The 25,281-nt window shown below is 39.1% G+C and overlaps 1 protein-coding gene across 4 annotated transcripts in view; it reads right to left on the bottom strand.

Annotated features, from left to right (window-relative positions):
• Window positions 1-25,281, bottom strand: part of Mctp2 (multiple C2 and transmembrane domain containing 2) — a 241,787-nt gene that overhangs the window by 165,114 nt on the left and 51,392 nt on the right. For all 4 annotated transcript variants that reach the window (XM_005084546.4, XM_021235587.2, XM_040730276.1 and 1 more), the window contains one exon: window positions 12,075-12,609. In XM_005084546.4, coding sequence (XP_005084603.1) covers window positions 12,075-12,539 — 465 coding nt within the window. In that variant the 5' untranslated portion in view covers window positions 12,540-12,609. The remainder of the gene's footprint in view (window positions 1-12,074; window positions 12,610-25,281) is intronic.

Here is a 25,281-nt window from a genome sequence, read left to right as displayed (position 1 = left end):
GGAGTAGAGACAGATGAATGTCTGAAGCTTGGGAAAAGCATCCTTGTCTATTGGGTTAGCCCCATGCCACTGGGGACCCTGCCTCAGGAATCAAGGTGGTCATCTTTTGAAAAACAACACCTGAGGCTGACCTCTGACTGCTATACACATGTACAGACATGCATGTATGCTTTCACATATACAATTATACATAGATGAATATGAATACACTCTTGCATGTGCAAACACACAATATTGTCATCAAGGATCTTGAAAGCAAAACATCATTGTGAACAAGTGAAGTTTTCCTTTTCCATATACTCAGTGTGATCTTGTGTGAATGCCCCCTTCCACGTGGCTGTCAGAGAACCTTGCTATGCAGGATACTCAAGAGCCAAAGCAAGGCTTGCCATCCCTGGGTACCTGATTTCAGTAGAACAAGGCATACACTCCCAGGCAGACAAGCTGACAATAAGGGAGTACACTGGCTGAGATCAATTATTTCATTTTAAAACTAATCCGTGAACGAATATGAGTGGATATCTGAGTATTAAGTGGAATATGATTTAAATTCTATAACCCAATCCAGGCTTTGAAGATCATGCATATTTAAGAGTAGAACTTCACATGCAAACATCTATGTGAGACACAGACAGTACTAACATAAGCAACAGGAATGTGATGGCCACATGGGCAAGTTAGGCTATTAAGCAGTCACTGGCAACAGTGACAGACTAAGACACAGCATCTGTCAACTGGGGCAAAGTCAGAAGGTGTGTTCAAAAGCCAGTCGGGTCTGCACATCCACCTACACTTCCTGCACAAACTTCCAGGAGGTTCTGGTGTGCATAGACATAGGATCTAATAATGCACTCGGCAAACTAGAACCATTACAACATTCAGCTCTTGTTCTGTTCTCTTTATTTTTTGTAACTATTTTTCTATTTATTTGAAGCACAGAACAAAAGGGTACACTTTGGAAGCCCAGTGGCACAAAGTACACTGCCATTAACTTGAGAAATATCACAGTTTCTTAAAAAATAAAATATAAAGAATTTTTCTCTTGTTTCTAGCACAGAGTTACATAATTTTACCTACCCAAACACACCATTTACAAATATCAAACAGCTATCATCTAATAAAGAGATAGCTTTCTTACAAAAATGCAAGGATTTAAGAGTGCTGTCTAAACCAGAAAAGACAAACACAAACTGGAATAAAAAGCTAAATATCTAAACCAGGCGGTGGTGGTGCATGCCTTTAATCCCAGCACTCGGGAGGCAGAGGCAGGTAGATCTCTGTGAGTTTGAGGCCAGGCTGGACTGACAGCCTCCAAAACAATAGAGAGAAACCCTGTCTCATAAAAACCAAAAAAAAAGAAAGAAAGAAAGAAAGAAAGAAAGAAAGAAAGAAAGAAAGAAAGAAAGAAAGAAAGAAAAGCTAACTATCTAAAATTGGGGGATTTGACTGACTCTTTTATTTGAATTCCAGTCCTGCCTACTCATTCTGTGTTCTCCATGCTGTAACATCGGAAGTGAGTCGTGGCAAATACCTTTTCATCCACAAAGTCAAACACAGTAACACAGTTAATATCTGGACACTTGCAGAAAAACCTGGTCAATACCTGATATAAGTGGTTGGCCAGTTCCTAGGAACTTCTTGAACCAGGAGTAATATTTGCAAATGATCTTCCATCTTATTTGCAAGAGATGTGTTAGCAGAACAGTCCATCCCTTTATGGTTGCTTATCACTTCATAATTCACAAAAAACACACATTATCATTTACTAAGAAGTCCAAAGGCTATCATCATGTCGCCAATATACAATGAAGAATCCAAACCCAGGAGGCTAAACAGTCACTAATGAGAAGCAAGAGTTTGGCCTTTAGGGAAATTTTAAGTACTTCACTTTCCACTTGAGAATACAACTGTGTCAAAAGCACCTATAACAACCACCACACCAGATGTATTGGGAACAGAAACATCCAGTAATAAACAAGGACCCAGAGCAAGCTTACCTAGACTCAAATCCCTTAATAAACCAGGATCTGGGTGGAGAACACCTAGACTCACACCCACTTCTGCTATTTCTTTGTGTCTCTGATTTCTTGCTTAAATTTCCAGGCATAGAAACATTTCCCAAAGGAGCAAAGCAGGATACTTACTTTGAAGGTTTTAGGGGGGAAACAATTCAAAGAGTACTTAATAAATTACTTCTTTATGGTGGATACTGTATCAGGTTAGCTCTTTGTAAACTGATGAATTCCAGTGATGTAGACTTCAACACAATTCCTTGCAGGAACTAATAATAAAGTACTATCACTATGATAGCACATTTGTTATAATAATAATAAAGCAATTATTATTATTATTATTAATATTATTATTGAAGATATGTTTGGGAGGTATTAGAGCAAAACAACCTTCATGAAAGATGGAAAAACTCTACCCTGACTGGGCTACTAAAAGTTATATGTGCACAGAGTCATGGTATTATACTTCATAAATAAACACAACAATAAAAATTAAGTTATTTCTCTGTGTGTATATGTGTTTGATGTGAATGGGCATTCATGGATGTGAGTATGGATGGATGGGTGCCATGACAAGAATGAGAAGGCCATAGGACAACCTTGGGTATAGGTGCTAACCTTCTACTTTATTTCAGACAGGGCCTCTATTGCATTCACAATGATTATACCAGGCTAGCTGCCCTGTGCATTTCCAGGGATTTCCCCATTTGTTTCCTATTTCCCAAAGAACAGTGGAATTACAGAGTTCAGAGCTATGTGAGGCCTCTCAGTATATTATGGGAACTGAAACTCAAGTCCTCACACCTGCTATACAAGTGTGTTTTGTACCCAATGAGCTACCTCCTCAGTCCAAAATTTCTTTTGATAAAGTGAAGGTGGCCAGTAACCCAAGGCCTCCTGTTAATGTTTACCAGGTGATGCTGTTCGCATGAAAAAGTTATTTGAAGGAAGGGGGATGAAGCCTTGGGAAGGGCCATTCTATGCTACTCACTGGCCAGCAGGTTTCCTCAGAACTCTTGTCCTATGGTCTGAAGCAGGTGTGGGAATCATGGTCAGCACACTGCTGACTGCTGACTCATTTTTCACTGTCTGTGAATGGCATGGTATTGAGCCTCAGTATCGTTTGCATCTTTCTGACACACCTAGGGTACCAGGCCACCACCGAAGTCTAATAGTTATCCTACAGAGTAGGAAAGCCTTGTAGTCCTGTAACCTGTGCTACTTCTCTGATGCTGCCTCCATTGCTCTCTCTTCCTCCTGAGCTACAGCACTTGCTTGCCTTTTTGTGAAATAATCACATACTCCTTGGTAGCTCCCTGCTCTATGGCCTTCACAATTGCTACTCTCATCCCCTAAAAGACTTCTCCAGATACACACACAGCTTGCCATCCTGCTTCCTCTTCATGTGAAGATTGTCTTCTGAGAGCTAGGAGCCTAACTCAGCTTTAGATCCTTTGCCCAGAATATTGACTGTTTAATTCCCAAATGTCCCAGAAATCACTAGTAGAAATACTAAACCAAGAGGACTGTTACTCAGAAGATGTCATTCCTGACCACTCTTTGTAGCATCTCTACACAGTGCTTCTAAGGATGTTTTCCACTTAATGCTTCTCCGTGGCACTTAACCACTTTCTAAGTTGTCCTCACATTTGTCATAGGGACTCCCCAAGGAAGGGAAGTTTGACTGCACTGTCAGTTGCTATGTTCCTAGTGCCAAGTTTATCACCCCACAGATCGTAGATTCTCCAAAGATGGAAATGAGGAAGATTGTATCCACGAAGATCCCTAGAAAATGTCATATATACCACCCTCACCGACGCCAAACAGAAAGTGACGACCACAGAACTGAAGAATAGTGAGCTGAAGACACTTGCTTCCCTCTGCAGGCTGTTTGTTCTGCTTTGTAACTGTCATACAGCTTCTCTGTGGTCACTGAACTTGAAGCTCTATCTATGGTTGGAAGGCAGGTCTTCTGGAATCATCCAAGCAGGAAGCATCATCACCAAAGCTAGTGTTTACAGCTCCAAATGGCAAATGAACTGTGAGGGAAAAGGGTACCATATGCAGAATTCATGGGTGATGTTAAGGAAATAACTCTTCGATGCATCAGCATTTATTTTTTAATCATTGCCTTAATCCTTGTGTCTGATGGGGTACAATAGAGGCAGAAAAAAAATGACTACCTTCCTTTTGCAGTTGTCTTGTTTTGGATCTGTCCACTATCAAAGCCGCTTCCCAATTTGTGTAGATTGTATAATTCTGTACACAGACTCAGATATGCCTCGATTAAGCCTGGTTCTAGAACTAGCAGGATGACACTTACTAAGTGGAGTTTTTGAAATTAATTTTTAATTTTGTAAGTGTATCACACACAGGTACTATATGTACATCATTTCTACCTCTCCCTCCCCTTTCCTCAACTCCTCTCTGTCTCTGGAACTCCCTTTCAAATTCATGACCTCTTCTCCATTATTGCTACATATGTATATAATATGTGTATACATGCTGTGGTACTTTGAATGAGAATGGCCCCCATAGTCTTATGTATTTGAATACTTGGTCCCTAGTTGGTAAAACAGTTTAGGAGGGATTGGGCAGTGTGGTCTTCTTGGAGGAGGTGTGTCAACATGGTCAGGGTTTAGAGGTTCAAAAGCCTAGCCTAGTTAGCCTAGTGTTCTCTCTCCTCTCTCTCTCTCTCTCTCTCTCTCTCTCTCTCTCTCTCTCTCTCTCTCTCACACACACACACACACACGTCTCCTGTTTGCAGACAAATATCAGCTATTGTTCCAGCGTCATTCCTACCTCCCTGTTGTGATGCTATGGTGCTTATGTACCCTAACCCTCTGCCATTGTGAGCCCGAAATTAAATGTCATAAACTTCGCAGGTCATGATGTTTATATGTGGCAATAGAAAAGTAACAAAGATTCGTATGTATATATGTGTATACTATTGTGTCCATTTAGTGTTACTCATATATACATGTGTTTAGGGATTACCATTTGGTACTAAACCTGTCTGGAGTCCTTCCCTGGACAACACTGATTATCGATCTTCTTATAGCCTTTGATTACATGTATCTCTTCATCTAGGAGTGGAGTCTAGTGAAATTTCCTTCATCCACACTGGCATGTCAACTGGTGTTGTCACTGTGCAGGCCTTACACAGAACCATATTGCTGAGATTTAATGTTCATAGGGTAGCTGTTACGCCTAAAGAACAGGAATTTATAAAATCCTGCTCATGACATCCTCCAAGAAACTTTCACACCACACCATATGTATAGGTCTACAAAACAGGTATACAGATCAAATATTTGCTGAAATAACTCATGAGGAAATTTATTTTACAACATTTCCTTAAGTTAATATTTTACCACTAATAGAAGATGAAAGCAAATTACATGCCAATGAAATGGAGATACTTTCTTTTCAAATAAAGAATTAAAACTTGACTGAATAATTTTGATGCTGTAACAAGAACAGCATCTCCAGTACTCCTCAGAGTTCTTTGATTTTGATTTGTTAATGCCGAGGACACTTGGAAATTACTTCCTATTCCCAAGCCAAACTCTGTCTAACAATTTCTTTTCTAAACTTACATTAGCAACACAAGTGCAGAAATTCTTAAAAGTAAATATTCTGGGCTGAAGAGATGGCTCAGCAAGAGATGCCTGAAGACCTGGGCTTGATTCCAAGAACACACACAATAGAAGGAGCGAATTGGTTCCAGAATTATCCTCTTATCTCCACACATGCATGAATATGCATGTAAATAAGTAAAGAGTAATTATAAAAATAAAATCTAGCATTGTAACACAGTAAAATACAAAGATTGCTAATTTGACACATGCTGAAGAATGATAGTAGTAAAATATAAATGTGTATTTTCTTTAATTAAACCATTATAAGTTTATAGGAGCAAAAAAGTTTATTATACAGAGGAACACTATAATTCATATTATATAATATTTTCATATCTGAGCTAAGGTACTCTAGGAAGCATTTGCTGGTGTTGTTTGGTATAAGGGCACACGAATGGCACATGCATGTTCAGAACTAAGGCTGCAGTGAAGTCCTGTGGTAACATGGGTCAGTTCTGTCATAAATAGTTTGTATTCATTACCCATTTGATTTTTATTTAATTTTCAGTCTTCACATGGCCAGGAAACTTTCACTGCTGTCAAATTATTTTTACCCCCACATTCAGTTAAGTGATGCTATAGTTAAGAAGCTTGACCTTAGAACACATGCTATGTACCAAGGAACACTATGTGTCAACACATTCCAAACCAGATAGAGACTCTTAATGGTAACCAGAGCACATCATGGTGGCCTTAGCTTGAAAGGCAAATGAAGACTTCATGAACATATTCATCTATGTATGTACTATCACTTATCTCTCTGTGTGAATACATGTGCATGTATGTATGTGTGTATGTATGTATGTATGTATGTATGTACACACATATATACACATATATCCATCTCTGCAGATTTACACAAATGCTTGGAGAAGAAAAATTTCTTTGCTAACCATCTGGAGCTTACAATTTTTCAACATAATGTGTTGGGGTCTGGTGCTTTTCAGTATTCTTTTTTTTTCAGTTTAAATTTAGATAAGAAACAAGGTTGCTTCACAAGTCAGTTCCAGGTCCCTCTCCCTTTCCCTCCCCTCCTCCCATGCCCTCCCCCACCCCCCCATTATCCCCTCATTTCCCCAGGGAGGGTGAGGCCCTCCATGGGGGTGTCCATAGTCTGTCATTTCATATAGGGCAGGGCCTAGACCCTTCCCCAAGAGTTCAGGGTGAGAATGCACCTCACATTGTTGGATAGGAGTCCAAAGTCCGTGTGTATACTCGGGATGGGTACTGATCTGCTGCCCAAGGCTCAATAGATTACCTAGGCCTCCTCACTGACACCCAGATTCAGGGGGTCTTGATCAGTCCCATGCTGGATTCCCAGGCTGATGCCTGGGATTCAAGAGTTAACCTTTGTCAGGTCAGCTGTTTCTGGGAGTTAAACCAGCCAAGTCTTAATCCCTTTGGTCATCAGTCCTCCCTCTCTGTTACTGGCTTTCTGCTTTTCAGTATTCTAAGGCTCTCTGACCAACTCTTTTGTTCTCAGTCTCAGTGGCAAGAACAATGAAGTCACCTCCTGATAAAGACCAATAGACACAACCTTAGTCACCTGAGGCTTCTACAGTGCCGTCTCACTGACTAGGAGACTTGACACAGCTGATATCTCATAGTTCTGGACCCTGAAAATCCAAGATCAAGGCCCTGGAAAGTTTGGTACTCAATGAGGCCATTTACTTCTTGTAGATAGCTGTCTTCTCCACAGGTCTTGACATGGTTAAAAAAAACCATCCAGGACTTTCCTCTGTCATTAAAACATCAGTAATATTCCATGAGTGGCTCCATGCTTACACCCTCATTTAAGCTCAATCATCTCTTAAATGCCCTGTCTCCAATACAATCATATGGGGGATTAGGAATTCAGTGTATAAACAGAGGGAGGTGCACACACCTGAATCCTTAGCAACTGAACTCTTCACCCAGCAAAGTGACAAAAGGAGAGGTGTAGTTCCTGGGCTGCTGCATCAGAGTGCTAGCCCCTGATGATAGTCAGTCGTGATCATCAACTTGCTAGGATTTAGAATAATCACAGAAACAAATCTCTGGGATTATGTCTCAGTGGGTTTCTATGTTAGCTTAACTAAGAGGATAAGGCTGACTCTAAAGATAAGAAGCATCATTCCATGGGTCAGGGCCCTAGACTAAAGTAAAGAATGATTGGAGCTGAGCCTCACATTCGTCTTGCTCTGCTTCCTGATTGCAGATCTCATATGATGTTCTATCTAAGTTCCTTCCAACATGACTTGCTTGACATGACTAGAGTCTTGAACTGTGCAGCAAAACTAACCCTCTTGATTGCTTCAGGTGCTTTTCTCAGTGTTTTGTCACAGCAACAACAACAAAAAAGTAACTAATATATAGCCTAAATAAGTAACAACATACAACAAGTAAAACAATGTATCATTAAAAAAGCTAGGTAACTTCAGGTAAGCTCAGAGGGAGGACAACCTATGCCACAAAACATAAAGAATTCTGGTTTTATCAGACAGGCCAGATCCCATGTAGAAATGAACACTGTTGGTCCAGGAAAAATGGATCAAGTTCTCATTTGCAGTTCTGCCCTCACTGTGGAATGGGTGCTAAAATAAATACCACTCGTGGAAGCCATCAACAGTTCTCAAATTCCTAGCCAATGCAGAAAGATGATATTTCCCGAAAGCATGGAAGCACACTGCTATAAAAATGAAGGCAGGATAAGACATTTGGGTACAGATGTGGGAAAACACCGTAACAGAGGTTTTTGGCTATGAAGGTTTCCCAGAAGAGGAGAATACAGGGGAAAGTAAGGAGGAATCATATATTGATGGAAAAAGGCTTCCCAGAGTGAGAACAGTGCCACCTTAACACTTGGAGGTCTGGGCTAGTAGACAGATAACGGTGGTGCAGCCTGCAATGTACGTGTGAGGGCCCTTAGGGAGAAGATGACTTCCGCTCACACGACTTGAGGGCATGTTTCCTGAAGCTATCAACACATGTGACTCTGAGGATCAAAACCAGTTTGGTGGAGTCCAGCTTTCCCAATCCTCCTCTGCTAAGCCTGTTTTCTCCAGTTTGCTGCTGTGGCTGCTCTGAGAATCTGTGTGGAAATTCCTGCCTCTACCTGTCTTGTGGACCTTACATCCCATTCATACCTTCACCTCTATCCCTCCTCCTGTCTTCTCGTTCTGTGTTCTAACTGTAAGCTGACCTTTTCCTTTGCTTGCTGACCCTGGCGGCTCTGGAAAGTGTCTGGAGAACCTAGACATGATACTCCAGGTCTTCTGAGAAGGCAGCAGGCTCTGGATGACATCAACAAGGCAGGACAGCTGCATAGTGTGTCCTTTAGACGACAGAATTTACCATCTTCCCACCCTCAGGAAAGATACAAGCCATATGGCCTGCACCAAGGATGCTTGAAAACCTCTAATATCCCTGTTGTATACCAGGCTGGTCACATGACAACCAGCAGCATCCATATTAGTTCTCCCCCATCCATTGAAAGTTATAGACATCTGTGGACTATTTATAAAGCAAGACAAACATGAATCGGATCCACGGAGACAGATATGCTAACATCAAGACTCCAATGACACAAATTTATCAGGATTTCCATCATCATTAAATGAAGTAAATTCAGAAATTCAGATTTCAAGTTCTTACAATATTTGGATTAGGACATAATCCACTTTCATAGACCTCTCTGCACTTGCAGCTGACATCTTATAGAATGGAGAACTTAAGAGTACTTTTTCAAGAAAAGTGTATTGATTTCATTAACTCATAAGCCAAAAAAGAAAACTCATGATAAAAACACTGATGGTTCTAATAGCTTCAGAGAGAGAGGGAGAACTTCTATTTTGTTCAGTGTCAAAACCACTGGTAAGGTGCCCACCCTTCTGTACACAAACCCTCACCCATTCATGCTCTTACAAGCAGCCCTAATGGGTCAACAACAACAAAAAAAATTACAACAATAACAAAAAAAATCCATGAAAGCACATGGGGAATGGAAAGGACATAGGAAGGGGATTATCTGGAGCAGAAAGAGAGAAGGTATGAATTAACATGATCAAAATTCATTATGTAAATTTGCAAAAATATCATAATGAAGCCACTATTGTCTATAGTATAAACATTAAAAGCAAGTAAGAAAAGAGAAAGAAATACAAAGACTAAAATCAAAAGTAAACAAGTATTAGATAACAACAACAAAAAGTCTGGCCATTCAAAGGAACCTCAACATGAGAAGGCAATAGACAGCTTCATCCATGGTACAATTATTCACTATCCAAATTATCCAAGTTATAGAACAAGGCCAGTGACCAGGCACAGGTAAAAGGATAAAGGAAATATGCTCTTATATACAATGCAATATTATTCAGCATAAAGGAGAACAAACCCAAGCCATTTGCAAGAAAATGGGTAAAACTAGTGCAGATCTTATTAAGCAAAATGAGCCAGTCTCAGAAAATCAGGGACCACGCACTTCCTCTCAAATGTGGCATCTAAAAAACGTATTTACAAACTAAATTGTAGGTGAGTAGAGAAAAGGATTTGAATCAAGGGGAGGGGGGAATGACTACAAACAAAAGCAGCATTACCAGAACACACTATATACTTACAGAAAAAAAAAATCACCATGAAGACCATTTTTAATTTAAGTAATAAACGCTATTAACAAATCAATTTTGAAAACCCACATATACAACTCCATTAACCTGGGTCAATTGCCATCACTGATTTTCTTCTTAATTAAGCATAGTTGAATATATGCTATGTATGAGCACAGAGCAAGGCCTTCAGAAAAGAAAAATTAGACATTCCTCTCCTAGCCCTGAACTCTCTGCAACTCAGAGGCAGAGGCAGAAATGTCTCCCTCCACATAATGAACACTGGAATCTTAGGGAGTGGACAGACCTATTTTGTACTAAAGGAAACAGGAAGATTCAGGCACTGTGCAGAGCACACACTAGACCATCCCTGCCCCTGTCCCCCACAATCATGGATGATGTGGCATTCATCAGTTTCCAAAAACATCCTTCTCAACGCTTGGACTACATGGATTATACTAATGTGGTTAAGTATCCATAGCTCAAAAATCTTACTAATTTGAAATTGCTCCTATATCAAAGCCAAGAAGTCCACTCAGATTCAGATAAATGCAAAGATGTTGAAGACAATTTCAAGATACAATCAACAGGTTTCCTTTCATATACTGACAAAGATTATTAAATCTACCTTCTTAGCATTTTGTAAAATGGAAACATTTCAAATTTACAAATATGATTTCTACAAACAATATCTCCTAAGTATTAAGGTCAAAATTAAAATCGACAAGCCACTTAATGAGTAACAATGTCCAAAAGAACATGATCCCAGCATTCTCCATTCCCAGAATCCATTCCCCAAGGAAATCCAGACACAATGTGTGATCCACAGATTATCATCTAAAAGTAAAACCAGAACCTTCAGCTGAAGAATAAATTTTTATACAACTCTAAGAATAATATGGAATACATAAAAAATTAGCTTCATCAACATTGGAAGCCATTTCTACATTATTAATTGAGAAGACTTCAAACAAAAATATCCAAGTTGGTTGATCATTCAAATCAGGATTTAGGAACTTGGTGACTGAATTTAAACTCTTCTTCCAAATCCATGAGCTTTGGCACTGACACTGACCACTTAGCCTTCCTGAAATGTTGAAGCTTTGCTAAAAGCCAGCAATCAATGAAAGTTTGATCACTGACTTCTATTATCTTTTTGTGCAGAGAGGTAAGGGAAGTTCTCAGAATTTGTGTGTGCACAAGTTGACTCAGACCTAATACCACAGGAGGAAAGGGCATCCTTTGTGATCTGGTAGTCAAAGATAAACATGTATACCATCTAAAATATATGGTTTGTGTGTTTTGTCTACAGTCTAGGTTAGGAAGAAGACAGTGTGCGTGAGGTATCTACAAGTCGGATTGAGCTTGTAATGGTAGAGGGGAGGCTCTATTGCTCTCATTTGTTGCCACTCCTCACCTCAGTGTGAAAAATGTAATATATTGAGGGTAAGGGGAGGAGGAGGAAGAGGAAGAAGGGAGGGAGAGGCAGAAGAAGAGGAAGGGAGGGAGGAAGAGGAGAAAGAGGAAATTACAAAAGGTTAAAGTTGCGTGCTCAATTTCTTTGCCAGGAGAAGAAGCAAAGAAGCCTCACCCACTAGGGCTTTTTAAGCCTGAAATGGTCCTAGAAGGTTCTTTTGTGCTGGCCTTTAAATATATAGAGGTCATCCCTAAATCAAATGGGAACACCAGTGCAATCAATAGTACATTAATTTAAATTCTCGTAAATGACATTATTCCCATCCAGTATAACCACAAAATAGCTCCTACCCAAATTTCCCAAGGACAATGACTGCACCTTAAAAACATTTTTTTAAAGCTGGGAAGTACCCAGGCCTCACCTCTGGCTCTTCAGGAGCATCCCCCCCAAGGGGTTGTTTGTGCATATCCAGGCCACTTTGGCTGGATGCCGGCCTCTCCTCCACAGAAGAGGCGTAGATCTCCTCAGAGTCGGTGTCCAGCCCATGGACAAGGCTTGCTTCCTCCTGGCTCCAGTCCAGTTCTTCCTCAGACTGCTTCAAGGAGCTGCTGCTGCTCTTGGGGACGATGCCTGCCGTGGACAGGCTGTTGGGAACCGAGGTGTAAGATGACTGTGGCCCTGAGTAAGGCAGACCCTCGGGGGCCAAGGCCTCTGCTTCCAGAAGATCAGGCACCGAGAGGCTGAGACGCCGGTCCAGGTGATGCTGCACCTTTAAATCCAAGGGTTTGCTTGGGGTCTTTTTAGCTTTCTTCTTGCTCAGGTTGATTAACAATGGTCTGGTCCTCTGTTTTAATGACCCCCAGACAGATGGTTTATCCATATCCATGACTGCATGAAGAATCAAGAATTCCACTCTTCAAAAGAGTGTGCTTCTAGTAGAAAATAGTAAGTGACTTCTGCAAGATAGAGCACAAAGAGAGGACATGAGCCGTCTCACTGTGTAAGGGCATACCCAAGGGCAACTTATACAGAAAATTTACTCTTGATCCCTTAATGAGAATCAAAACATTAAGGTCATAATTTCACAGACATCACAAAAAACATTTTAAAGAAACAGAACATTTAAGTCAGCAGTAATAGAGAAGTAATAAATAGGATTATTGGATTGAAGATAAGCTTCATAGATAGACTACTTCCTCCTCTCCAAGGATATCAAAGCTAAGACATTAGCTAAAGCAGTTACTCTAGCATTTCTTCACCATAAACAAGGGGGACACTACGTATACTTCTGTAAATAGAGGAACACCAAATATTTGCTGAACTTGGAAAAGTAATGGGTATTTTAGACATTGTGGATTGGGTGATATCTGATGTAGTCATCTAAAAAATGAGTTGTTGTGACATCAAAGATGATAAAAGAGTACCTACAGTTAAAAGCATTGCTATGTTCAAATGAATCCTTATGTACATGCCAATCTATACTGCAAATGTACCATCTTACTGCACAAAGTCAGGGGTGTGTGTGTGTACATGTGTATTAAAGCCAGAGGTTGATGTTGGATGCTTCTTCAGCCACTCTGTACCTTATTTTTGTGACAGGGTCTCTCACTGAAACTTACCAATGATGCATCAGCCTTCTAATGAACTCCGGGTATCCTCCTGTCTACCTCACCCAGTCCTGGGATAACGGATAAGTCCTACTTTATTAGGTGCTGGGAATCTCAACTCAGTTCCTGGTGCTTGTACAATCTGATCTACTGACTGAGCTATCACCCCAAACTCTATATCTGTTTTGAATGACAAATGTACTCTTTGGAACTTTGATCACTACACCATCATATTCACTTGAGTGTAAAGAAAACACCTTTGTCAAAAATGAGAGTTCTGTACCCCTCCAGAAGAACCGACAATGTTTCCATAATGGAACCTTCCACAAAGCAAGCTGAAGAGACCCATCCTGATGATGTGAACTGGATATGTGATTGGGAGTGTGGGTAAGGACAGCTGCACAGATACATGTATAGTCACACTGGAAATGCCATTGTGATCAGATGCAACAGGTTAGATTAATGTGAAAACCAATAAAAACCAAATTGAGATAAATGCCCCTGTCTTATGTGCCAAATGCTTCCTAATGTCCTTTTGATACGATCAGGACACTATGACATATGCTGTACTGGTGCTGCCACGTCTGGTGAGGACCAAAGCTGAGAGCCTAGTGCAGCCCGCAGTGCTTTTCTGTCTCCTACCACCTCATATCAAGACAAGGTATTTAAGTAGTAGAAAGAACTACTCCCCATACATGGTGGTTCACATGACTACAGCCTGCTGAACATTTGAATATGGGTCTCTGTAGCCCATGACTACTGCCCATCATCACAAGCAAGAGATTCTCCCAGTATTCACTTGGTGTCTCCAGTACTGCAGACTAAGTCCATGGGATCTAGAGATGGACTCTTTGGTTCAAATTCTACTTTGTTATATACTTGCTGTTGGATCAGAGTCATGTCACCTCATTATAAGTCCATTTTCTCAATTCTCCAGCGGGGATGAGATCACTTAGTTAGAGGAAATGATATCACATTAAAAGCTTCTGATGAATGTATAGAAGATATTCATGATATGGCAGGTGCTATAAGGGATACAGGGTACAAATCACAACCTCCAGAAATTCTTCGTAGAAATAGAAACAACACAGCGCAAGCAAAACATCTGAGAGGAATAGCTTATCCAAATTCCACAGTAATTACAACCAGCGACAGTTCTTAACATTTAAAAAAGATCAGCGAAAAGGCAGAGTAAAGAAACAATCTCCAGTAACAGCAAGTTTTAACGCACTCCAACTAAAATACACAAAATAAACCACACCTATCTAAACCTTAAAAGCTAACATCCACACATATGAGAAACTGTGCAATGTTTGTCTCTCTGAGTCCGTGACCTGAGTCAGGCACATCGGAATGATACACACATGAACTTACAGAGACTGTGATAAACTATGCAAGATCTGGACAGTTAAAGACTCTGGAGATCCACCATGGAGGACCCCACCCTCCCTGAGGATAGGAGTGCAGATTGGGTGGGGGACTGGGGAGCCTGGTGGGGAAGGCAGGGGAGAAGTGTGGGGAGCGGGAACTGGGATTGACATGTGAAGCAAGCATGTTTCTAACTTAAATTTTAAAAAGGAAGAAAGGAAAAAAGAAGGGAAGTAGGCACAAAGTTCAACCCTCTAAGAAGTGATTTGCAATGTGCAGGTACAGGGAGAGGGTAAAACAGTTTTCTCAGATGAAGCGACACTAAGTATACGAGCCACACTCCAAGGCAGGGCTCACGTTCAGGAGCAGTGCTTTCTTTGGGTTTGGTTTGTTTGTTTTTGGGGTTTGTTTGTTTGTTTAGAGCCATTGTTATCAACCTGTGGGTTACAACCCAGAATGACCTTTTCATAGAGGTCACCAAAGACCATTGGAAAAGCACAGATGTTTACATTACACTTTATAACAGTAGCAAAATTACAGTTATAAAGTGACAACAAAAATAATTTTATGGTTGGATGTTACCACAGCATAAGGAACTGCACTAAAGGGTTGTAGCATTAGGAAGGTTGCAAACCACCAGTTTAGAGAAACAGAAAAAACATGAAGTTGGATGGGTATGGAGTGAGAAGAATATAGAAGGAGTTGGAGTGAAGGAAAGAATCTGATTAAAATATTAGAATTTTAAAGAAAATTTGTGAAAATGGAGAAGGGTGCCAATAACTTCTGAACAAAAACAATGACCTTGGGTCTGTAGGCAACATAAATGCCAGGAGAAATCTGAAGAAACGCAACAGCACAGTTGGGTTGCGCACTTGAACATGACCTCAGAGGGAGCAGTAGGAAACAAACTACTCAGGGAATGAATGAGGCATTAGTGATTTCACCCACATAATAAAAGTGGGGGAGACAGGTAGGCAAGCAGAGATGAGATGCACATTCACACTCCCAGGATTCTCAAAGACGCCCCTGTACCATCTGAAATGAACTCACTGAGGACAATAAAACAAATTTTGTTGGAAATGTCTGTACTAAAACCTAACAATTTGCGTGATACTTGAATAATTAAGCCCAGTCTATTGGATGAACCTGGTTCCCAAGAATCTGCTTTTCATCAGAACTTCCTGGTAATCGCTGTTTAGAATCTAAGTCCTTAAAAGAGATTTGCACTCCCTGGTGGGGAAGTCTATTTGTTTTGAGAAGAAACTATGAGAGGAATTAAGTGTTCAAGTAAAGGAGAGATTTGAAATCTTTTTATCTATTAAAAAAATCATGCAGTAAAGTGGTGTTGGCTCTTTAAAAACATACCTCCGAAGAACTAGTTGCATATATGAAAGCACTACATCATTCATGCAACTGAACTGCACTGTGCCAGCAAGGAAGGCTGATGGAAGAGGATTTTAGAGACCGTAAGAACACTGTCAGGAGAAACTCATTTCCTCTGATAACTATGGATTTATTCTCCATCACAACAGCTCTGTCTTCAGGAATCTCCCAAATGGAATCACCCAGCATTTAACTTTCCAAGGCTGACGCCATCAAGCTGCACTCAGATTCATCCAAGTTGTTGGCCCTATCAGCTGTGGGTTATGTCTCGATTTCCAGGAGCAGTATGCCATTGTGTGTGCATATCACAGACTGATTCATTTTTCTTAAGTGCAGTTGGGACCTTTCTAGTCTTAAGTTCTGTCAACTTAAAGCTGTCATAAGTTTGTGTAGAACTACTGTCCATTCTCTGAGGTAAACAACCAGCTACGTTTTTTTGCTGGGTCACATGACAAGTGAATGCTTATTTCATTGGAAATGGTTCCTGAGTGGTTTATGAAGTCCTTTTTTTCCCACTAACAATTGTGGAATTCCACTTGATTCACATTTTTGTCTCAGTTGACATTTCTAGTACTTTTATTTTTGTTCCTTGCAATTAGAATAATCAGAATAGTCTTAATTTTTTTATAATTAGAATAGTTTTCAATTTTCATTTTCCTATTGGTGTGTAATATTGAAAATGGTTTGGGGCATTAATTTTCTGTCTTATATGTAGTTTGGTGGAACTATCTGTTCAAGACTTTTCCAATTTGTTTTAATGTAAAATTCTTTGCTTTCCTATTCTTGGTTTATGAGAGTTCATTATATATTTTGAATATAAGAGCCATGTTCACCACATAACAAACTTTACCCAATTTTGTGGCTTGTCTTTTCATGTTATTATTAGTATTTCTTGCTTATCAAAAGTTCTTAATTATCAAGAGTTAGCTTTCAGAAATATGATGACATTTAGTACATCTTATGCAACAGACTTGGTTTCATATCTAAGAATCCATTGTCTAACCACAATTCACAAAGGAGACCTTCAGTGTTTCCTTCTAAGGTTTTTTTTGTAGTTTTACATTTAGAGTTATGACATATTTTAACAAAATATCTGCATATAAATTTAGGTTTAGGTCATAGTTCATTTTATACATGGATGACAATCGATTCCAATCTTATTGTAGGGACACTGTCCTCCTCAAATGAATTGCTTATCTCCTGTCTCTATGAAACATGTCCTGTTTTCAAGGGGAGGTATCCTGAACTGTCTGTTCTGCTCCACTGACCCACACACCCATCACTTCCCACTACTATATTGTTCTGATGGCCAGGGCAGCATCCAGTCTTAAAATCAGCTCACGTAACTTCCCTGAATTCACTCTTCTCCAGAATTGCTTAGCTGTTCTGCTAAATGCATCACTGTTTGACATAATAAAATCCAAGTGCTGTTGCTTAATACAATGACAATAAAAATACAGCAGGATTTTTGTGTGGGTAATAAACCTACTCTAAAATTTACATACAACCATAAAAGATCCAGGTAGTAACGAAGTAAGATCACACAAAACAATGGGTTACAGGAAACAGCTCTTCTCTCTGGTAAAGCTGTCACTCTAAATGGCATTTCCAAGTTTCATGGGTTTTTCTGGTTTGGAAAAGATCTGTATCTTTCCACTAGCCCGGTGTGATCACAGAAGTGGCAAGCTTCTGAGAGGAACCTAACGCATGTCAAGTTCAGAGGGATGTCAATGGCAGTGTTCTTACCTGTCTACCTCATTCCATCTTATCTGGAGACAGGACTATTTGTAATAACTTTCGCAAAAAAAAATTAAAAGCATGCTGCCCATAATTTCTAGAACCAAATGTACTGAATCACAAGCATGCAAACACCAAAGTATTTGTCAAGAGAAAAAAAAAGCCAACAAGTTCTGGTGGGTGTGGTGGCACATGCCTTTAATCCTAGCACTGGGGAGACAGAGGCAGGTGAAACTCTGTGAGCTTGAGGCCAGCCTGGTCTACAAAGAGAATTCCAGGATAGCCAGGACTGTTACACAGAGAAATCTTGTCTTGAAAAGAAAAATCAAACAACAACAACAAAGCTAATACGTATTTAAACGTGTACTGCTAACTGAAGTTTGGTCTCTTTCATGACGAGAAACATACTTCCTACACTAAACAGTTTGTACTTCTGAATTAAGGAATGCTAAAAAAAAAAGAAAGAAATATGGTGAACTTATGTTTGAAGAAAAGCTCAGTGACATAAGCCCACCTATCTGAATATTAAATACAATCCAACTTTCCTTATCTCAAAGAATATTTGAAGCTAACCCAAGTGTTTCATTTTCTCTCAAGTCCTAAGTTCAAAGACTGTTGTCAGAAGCACTCCACAAACTGCAAGTCAAAGACTCAGCTTATTATCAGGGTAACATGACTGCCAACAGTCAGTTGAGTGTTTACAAATAGAGAACACAGTGGATTTGGAATATCCCCAATATTTAAAATCGTGTAAGTCTGGTCATTTTACATTGCATATGAAAATATAACACAATATCCACTCAATATCATAATTACCGTGTACCAACGGAAGAAAAAGATACACTAAAATTATTTGCAAGAATATACTCTACTGGTGTTTTGCAAAGCAACAGTCAAAGTTTAATTGTTTTGCAAAATGAAATGCTTCTCCTCCCCAGCTCCAAACTTCAGCTTTCACTAAATAGGCAACAAAAAGTGTTGTGCCTCTCTAAGGCAGATGGCAGGACACTATCTTCACAGGAAACAGCCCAAGCCCAGGGGACTAATGGCACTCCCATCTATAGCATGGTTTCAGACGTTCTTCACAGTTGGCAGCTAAGTAATTGCCCAAATGGAATCAGGAAAACTGCAACATTACAGTTATGATAACAGTAGCAACATTACAGTTATGAAGCAGCAATGAAAATATTTTTATGGTTGGGGGTCACCACAACATGAGGAACTGTATTAAAAGGTCGCAGCATCAGTAAAGTTGAGAACCATTGCTCTGTAGAATAAATTGTAGGTTTATTTTTACAACATAAATGTGAATTCATGTGGCTGAGCTACATGCAATGTATTCTAGTAGTGTATCTTATTTTCATCAAGCAATCTGCATCTAAAATTCTGGCAGAGTGGAAAGTATATGGGGTGATTATGTCACTCAAGAGACATTCAAGAACTTCTGCTACAATTGGATTAGATGCCCCTCTCATGTGAAAAGGGAGAAAAATAACCTGGCTTGATAAAAAAGCTAAATAAAACTATTGCTGCTTGGAAATGATTTGGTCATGGTAGTTGGTGTTAACTGTCAACTGGGCAGGACCTGAGAGCAAGCTAAAGACAAGCATTGACTTGTCAAAACAGTTTATCTCCATCTGTTTAGATGATTGTGATTTTTTCCTCCTTTCATATGTTAATGCAGTAAATCACACTGATATCCCACTGTGGAACATTTTATCCATTCTAAGGTAAATTCAAATTCTCCTATTAATATAACAACTGCAACCACTGTTAAATTCAAACTGAAAACATTTCACTTAGAATTTGTTGATGTGACTTCATATTTAATCTGGACTTCTAATCCTCTCCTGGTATTTCAGTTTGAGACTCATGATTATCTCACCCTCAGCAAAGACAACATTAAAGTAAAACAAGAATTTCTTGGAGTTGGTGGAAGATGGTTCCATTAAGATAAAATGACACTTCGGGTTGTCTTCTGCACATATACATGCAAATACACATACGTGCATGCCCACCACCACATGCACATATATACACATACAATACACACACCATGTGCATGCACACCACTATATGTGCATATATACACATAAAACACACAATTCATGCCTGCAACTGACACATGCATATATATAAACATATGACATACACACATATACATGCATGATCCCTCCATACACACACTTGCAATCCCTCATATATACATATAAAACACACACACATGCATACCTACCCCCAACATGCACATATATACACATAATACACAAACAAGTGGAATTCCTTAAAAGCCTTGCAGAACCTAACTGTAAAGTTGTGTATGCATGAAGTTTGGGGGAAAAGTTATTTAACTATTGGCTGAGAGTTTCTTTATTGGTTTTAGGTGCTTCTTTTTTATATATCTTATATTCCTTGATGGTTAGTATATTTTATTGGAAATTTTATCTAGTGTTCCAAACATATCAGCATAAAGCATCCATATAACTACAGACTGAATCTCTATTTATGAATACACTCATGTTCTTTTTAATATTATTTTTCCTTTTCATAATAAGGATTGATAGAGCCCAAAAATGTGTCTTAAAAAATTCTTATAAAACAGAAAATATATTCCACTTGCCGTATCTTGACAATTTTTCTTCTATTGTTATTTCCAGTTTCATCAATGTCTACTCTTATCTTTCTTACACACTGATGCAAACCTAAGCACCTAAGTATAAGGGGCTGGGAACTAGAGAAATGGCTCAGCAGTTAAGCATGTGTAAACCCTTACAGAGGACCTGATGTTGGTTCCTAGTACCCATGTCAGGCACACAGAGACATGTACATATGCAGATGATTAAAAATAGTAAGTATTCTGAAATATAAACGGCCCAGAATTAGTGGGGGTACACTACAGGAAAAGAAGCTAAGGAGGTTGAATCTTTAAAGTCTCAAAATTGCCATAAATCTACAATAAGATAGATGCTGATTTATTGATCCATGGATGTATAATTACATAAGGAACTGGGAAAAGAAACCTAGGTAATGGGGAATTATAAATCTACAGGAAAATAAATATGATTTTTAAAGTTTCCTCAAATACATTTTGAAACTTTCAGTGTAAACTGTTTTCATATCTCTCATGATTTTGATGCTACTGTCAATGGTGTCCTAGCTTTAGTTTCGTTTATTAATGACATTCAGAATTTTACTGTATTTTGCATTTTAACCTTGCTCTCCATATCTATCAGCATGAAACTGTTTCTTCTAACAAGGTATTCAGTAACTGCTCACAATCTCACCATCTGTGACAAAGCCACAACTTTCTTTTTCACAGATTCATAACTTGTTTTACATGTTGATTAATGCCAGTAGTGACAGGGGGCCTTCATTCAATTGGAGGCAGTCACAGAGAGTAACTTAAATTACTTAAGTATAAAACTTAAATTACAAAGTATATTTCAAACTTAAATTACTTAAGTATAAAAAATAAGGTTTTAGAAAACTAAATACTCAACAAAATAAGAAAATTTCCTCCTATATCTAGTTTAATAAGATCTCTCATAAAGAATGATAAGTCTGGAAGAGACTACTTAATTTCCACACAGGAATTGTTTAATTATCTTTTGGCTACTGATATCTAACTATGGTTGAAGATTGATTTAGGAAAATAATCTGTGTATTTCAGAATACACATACACATGCCATAAACATACTCCAGTTAGAATGAACTATTGACATAAATATTATCCAGAATTAAATAATAATACAATTTAATAAAAAATTTGGAAATTGCAATTATTATATGTGAAATGTTAACATAAAATATAAATGCATACATATACTGAGATTCATCATAAAGCATACTATTCTAATAGAAATAATAAAAAAAATCAAACATTCTCCAGGTGCCATGTTCTATGTCTGTCAATTATTTGGAGGTGGTTGATCGTGTTGTTCACATCTGTATTCTTACTGGACATTTTCTTCTCTGAATAATATTAATGATAGAGACTGATGGTACTCCATTGAAGGAATAAATAGGAAGAAGTCAGGTTGGGACAAAGTGATTCCCGATTAACTAAAGCCACTCACTGAAAAGTCTGGATTTTACAGGAATATCACAGATTTAGTCTTGGCTTCTTTGTGTTTTGTCTTTCCAATAGAAGAAGCCAAGTTGGCAGCTGGAAACATGATTGCAGAACAAAGAGATGGATCATGTCTAGAAATTAATGTTGGAGAGATTAGCATTCAGACTTTTATAATAAAAGTCTACAGATGAAAATATATAATAAAAGATAGCATGAGTCTAAAGGAACTCTAGCACTTAATGGCCGGTAGTGACAGAATAACCTCACGAAGGAAACTACAAAGACATAGACAGAAAAAAAAAAAAAAGGTGTGGTATCACGTATGACAACTAAAACCTAAAACAGAGACGCCAAAGGAAGGGTTGTTTTTATAGAGGAAGTGGTCAGCAGCCCCAAGTACTGCGCACAGACAAAGGAACAATAATCTTGAAAGTATCAACCTGACAAAATGAAAGAAGTACTCATGGTATGGGTTGTCTTCATGATGTGATTCAGAAAATAATCTGAGTGGAGTAGGCAACAAGAGCTTGGAAATGATGGGAAGAGAGGCAGTAATTACTCAAAAACTGGGCTGAGGAAGATGAGAAATGCAGGTCACTTGGGGAGGCAAAATCATGGCCAGAGGTAGATAGAAGAAGTTCTTCCACTAAAGGCACATACACGGTTCAATGCAGTGTTCACTCAGCAATCTCTGATTGACTTAATAGACTCCCCACTCCAACACAAACACATGCAAGCTGTCTTGACTCCCTTACCTGGTCTCAGCTGTCCAGCTATTGAGTGGAGCTGTATTTTAACCAATCCAACAATCAACCTAATGGTATTTACCAGATAGAAGAGAAGTAATTCACTTCTTCATGGTTTTGCATTATTGGCCTCATGTAAATCACACAGACACATCACTTAGCTACTACATTTCAAAGCAAGTGCCAAACTTCAGAAACCCCAGTCCAATACACTGTTGCACCTAAAGGTTTCCCTTATATGATGGCCAATCTTAACTATTAATGTGACTAGACTTTGAATCGCGTGTAGAGGAGAATGGTCCTAGAGAATTAAAAGAGGAGAGAAGACACACCCTTATTGTACTTAGCAACCTTCCTTAGTGGGTGTCCCAGCTGAAAAAGCAAAAACAGAAACAAAAACCAGTTGAGTGCCTATATTCAGGTCTTTCTGCCTTCCCAACAGTGCTGGATGATACTCCCAAACTGTGTGCTAAAGTCAATCCTTTCTGTCTTAAGTGGTCACAGCAATAAAAACAGCATCTGACACGATACCTGGGAATTGACTTCAAAAAAAGCACACACTGAAGGTTTCCTGCCACAGGAATAGTATGTGAAGACAATAACCAATTTTATAAAACTTTATTCTACCTGGGTTTTGAGTCAAAGTATTTAGCTGGAAATAAATGACTTAGGACAATAGAAGTATTGGGCATTTCTAATGTGAATATGGCTGTGTGTATCTCTAAATCACCGAATTATTGTTTTTAATGGAAACAAAGTATTTCAGGTATATGACTGCATCTATTAAGAGTTGAAAATTCAAACTTAAAAAGATCTAGCTTCCCAATCAAACAAATAGTTTCTTCATAACTGGTCTTTGCAAAGTAAGTCCTCATCCATGCCTGTCAGAACAGAAGCATGAGACACATATCCTAAGAGTAATTAAACCTCTTCCAGTCAGGCAGAGGAACTCGGATAATCCCAATGTGACATAGGTAATTCTATTGTTACCATCCAGAGATTTACAGCCAGTTTCAAGCCACACACGCACAGGCAATCACATCACTATGGCTGCAAAGTAATGACAGTAGCATGCTTTTCTCATTTGAAATGGATGGGAGAATCATAGTTTGAGGAGCAGAAAATCCAATATTTGGACAGTTTTGCACATGTTGTTATAACTTAAAATATTTGGCTAATTTGTTTAGATGGACAGGCATGTGTAAGTTGTTAGTTTTATCATCTTCATAAAAATTATTTAACTAGAAGAAAGTCAACCTTTAATAACCACATTCTCTCACATGCATACCAGAGCCACCAAGAGATGCCCCTCAATCTCAACCTACTCTACCCTCCTACTGAATAATCTATTCGACTAATAAACATTGTTGGTATCCAAGTACTCAGGGAATATTCCAGCCTCTATGTTTAAGTCAGGGAACAAAGCATACTTCTTTATTTCATAGAATTTGAAGAGACAGACAATAAGTAAATGCATATTTAATATGAAGGGAAGGAAAAAAGCAACATCGAAGGTGCTAAGATGTCTGGCAGGTTTCCAGACTGCCATTTCTGGTCAATGCACTGGGGAGGTATCCATTGCATAAAGTACCAGAGCATAAAAGAAAACTATATGAGAGAGAGAGAAAGATCTGAAATTCAGGAGCCTTCTATACACAGACAAAGCAGAAGGCTAGAAGGGTTGGAGAGATGGGGAGACTCCAAGCAGTCAAGGGTAGTCAGGGAAGAATCAGGCAGGGGAACCAGCAAGAGAGGTGTTCTAAGAAGAGCAGGAGAAAGGGTATACGATGGGTCATTAGGAGAAACACTGAAGATCTTGACTATGGTACAGAGTGGTCTTAGGGACAGTGGAACATTAAAAACTGTACCTGGGATGCTTAACTAGTCACTGCTGTGTATCTGTTCCTGTACCCATTGTTCTCCACACATTAACAATTCTTCCAGATCATCATATGCTGACGTACTTTTATGCCAGCTTTACAAATGAGGAAATTTTGCTCAGGTTCACAGTTGCAGAAGTTGACTCTGAGCCTTTGTACCTCACAATTGCTCAATAGTGGGTATTGTTGGCACTGGGGGTGGTGTAGGGGTTATTGTGTGGGACTGTCCTACACATTGAAGTTACCACCATTCCTCATCTGTGTGGCACTGTCCTATACATTGAAATGATCACCAGTCATCATTTCCTTGACATCCACAGCATCCCTGCCATGGTGAGAATCAAATTAGTAGCCATAACTTCAAAAGTGCTCTCCAATGAGATCACTGCATCCACTAGCTGGAGCCACCAGAACTCTCCCACCCAAACTGTCACTTTGCTCTGCCTCTGTCACTTTATTCTGCCAGTAGGAGAGATGTGGGGGGGGGGCAGGAGTCATTAGAAAGATGTGTGGATGACCAAACCACTTTTAAGATGGCCTGTTTCCTCCATTTGTTTAGGCTTTTACATCTGCCATTCCCTTACCTCAAACTTCAATATGACAATGTTATTTTCAAATTAGTATTGAAACACAATTGTCCACCCCACGGAGGAGCATAGTAAATGCTAGAACATACTTCTCAACTTGGGGGTCATGATCCCTTTAAGGCTCACATATCAGATATTCTGTAAATCAGATATTTATATTGTGATTCATAACAGCAGCAAACTTACAGGAATGAAGTAGCAATGAAATAATTTTATGGTTGGGGATCACCACAAAATGAGGATGTAT

The sequence above is a fragment of the Mesocricetus auratus genome, unplaced genomic scaffold, assembly GCF_017639785.1.
Source record: "Mesocricetus auratus isolate SY011 unplaced genomic scaffold, BCM_Maur_2.0 Super-Scaffold_4256, whole genome shotgun sequence".
In the NCBI taxonomy this organism is placed as follows: domain Eukaryota; kingdom Metazoa; phylum Chordata; class Mammalia; order Rodentia; family Cricetidae; genus Mesocricetus; species Mesocricetus auratus.
The sequence above is the reverse complement of the archived record's forward strand: the minus strand, read 5'-3'. Positions and strand labels throughout refer to the sequence as shown.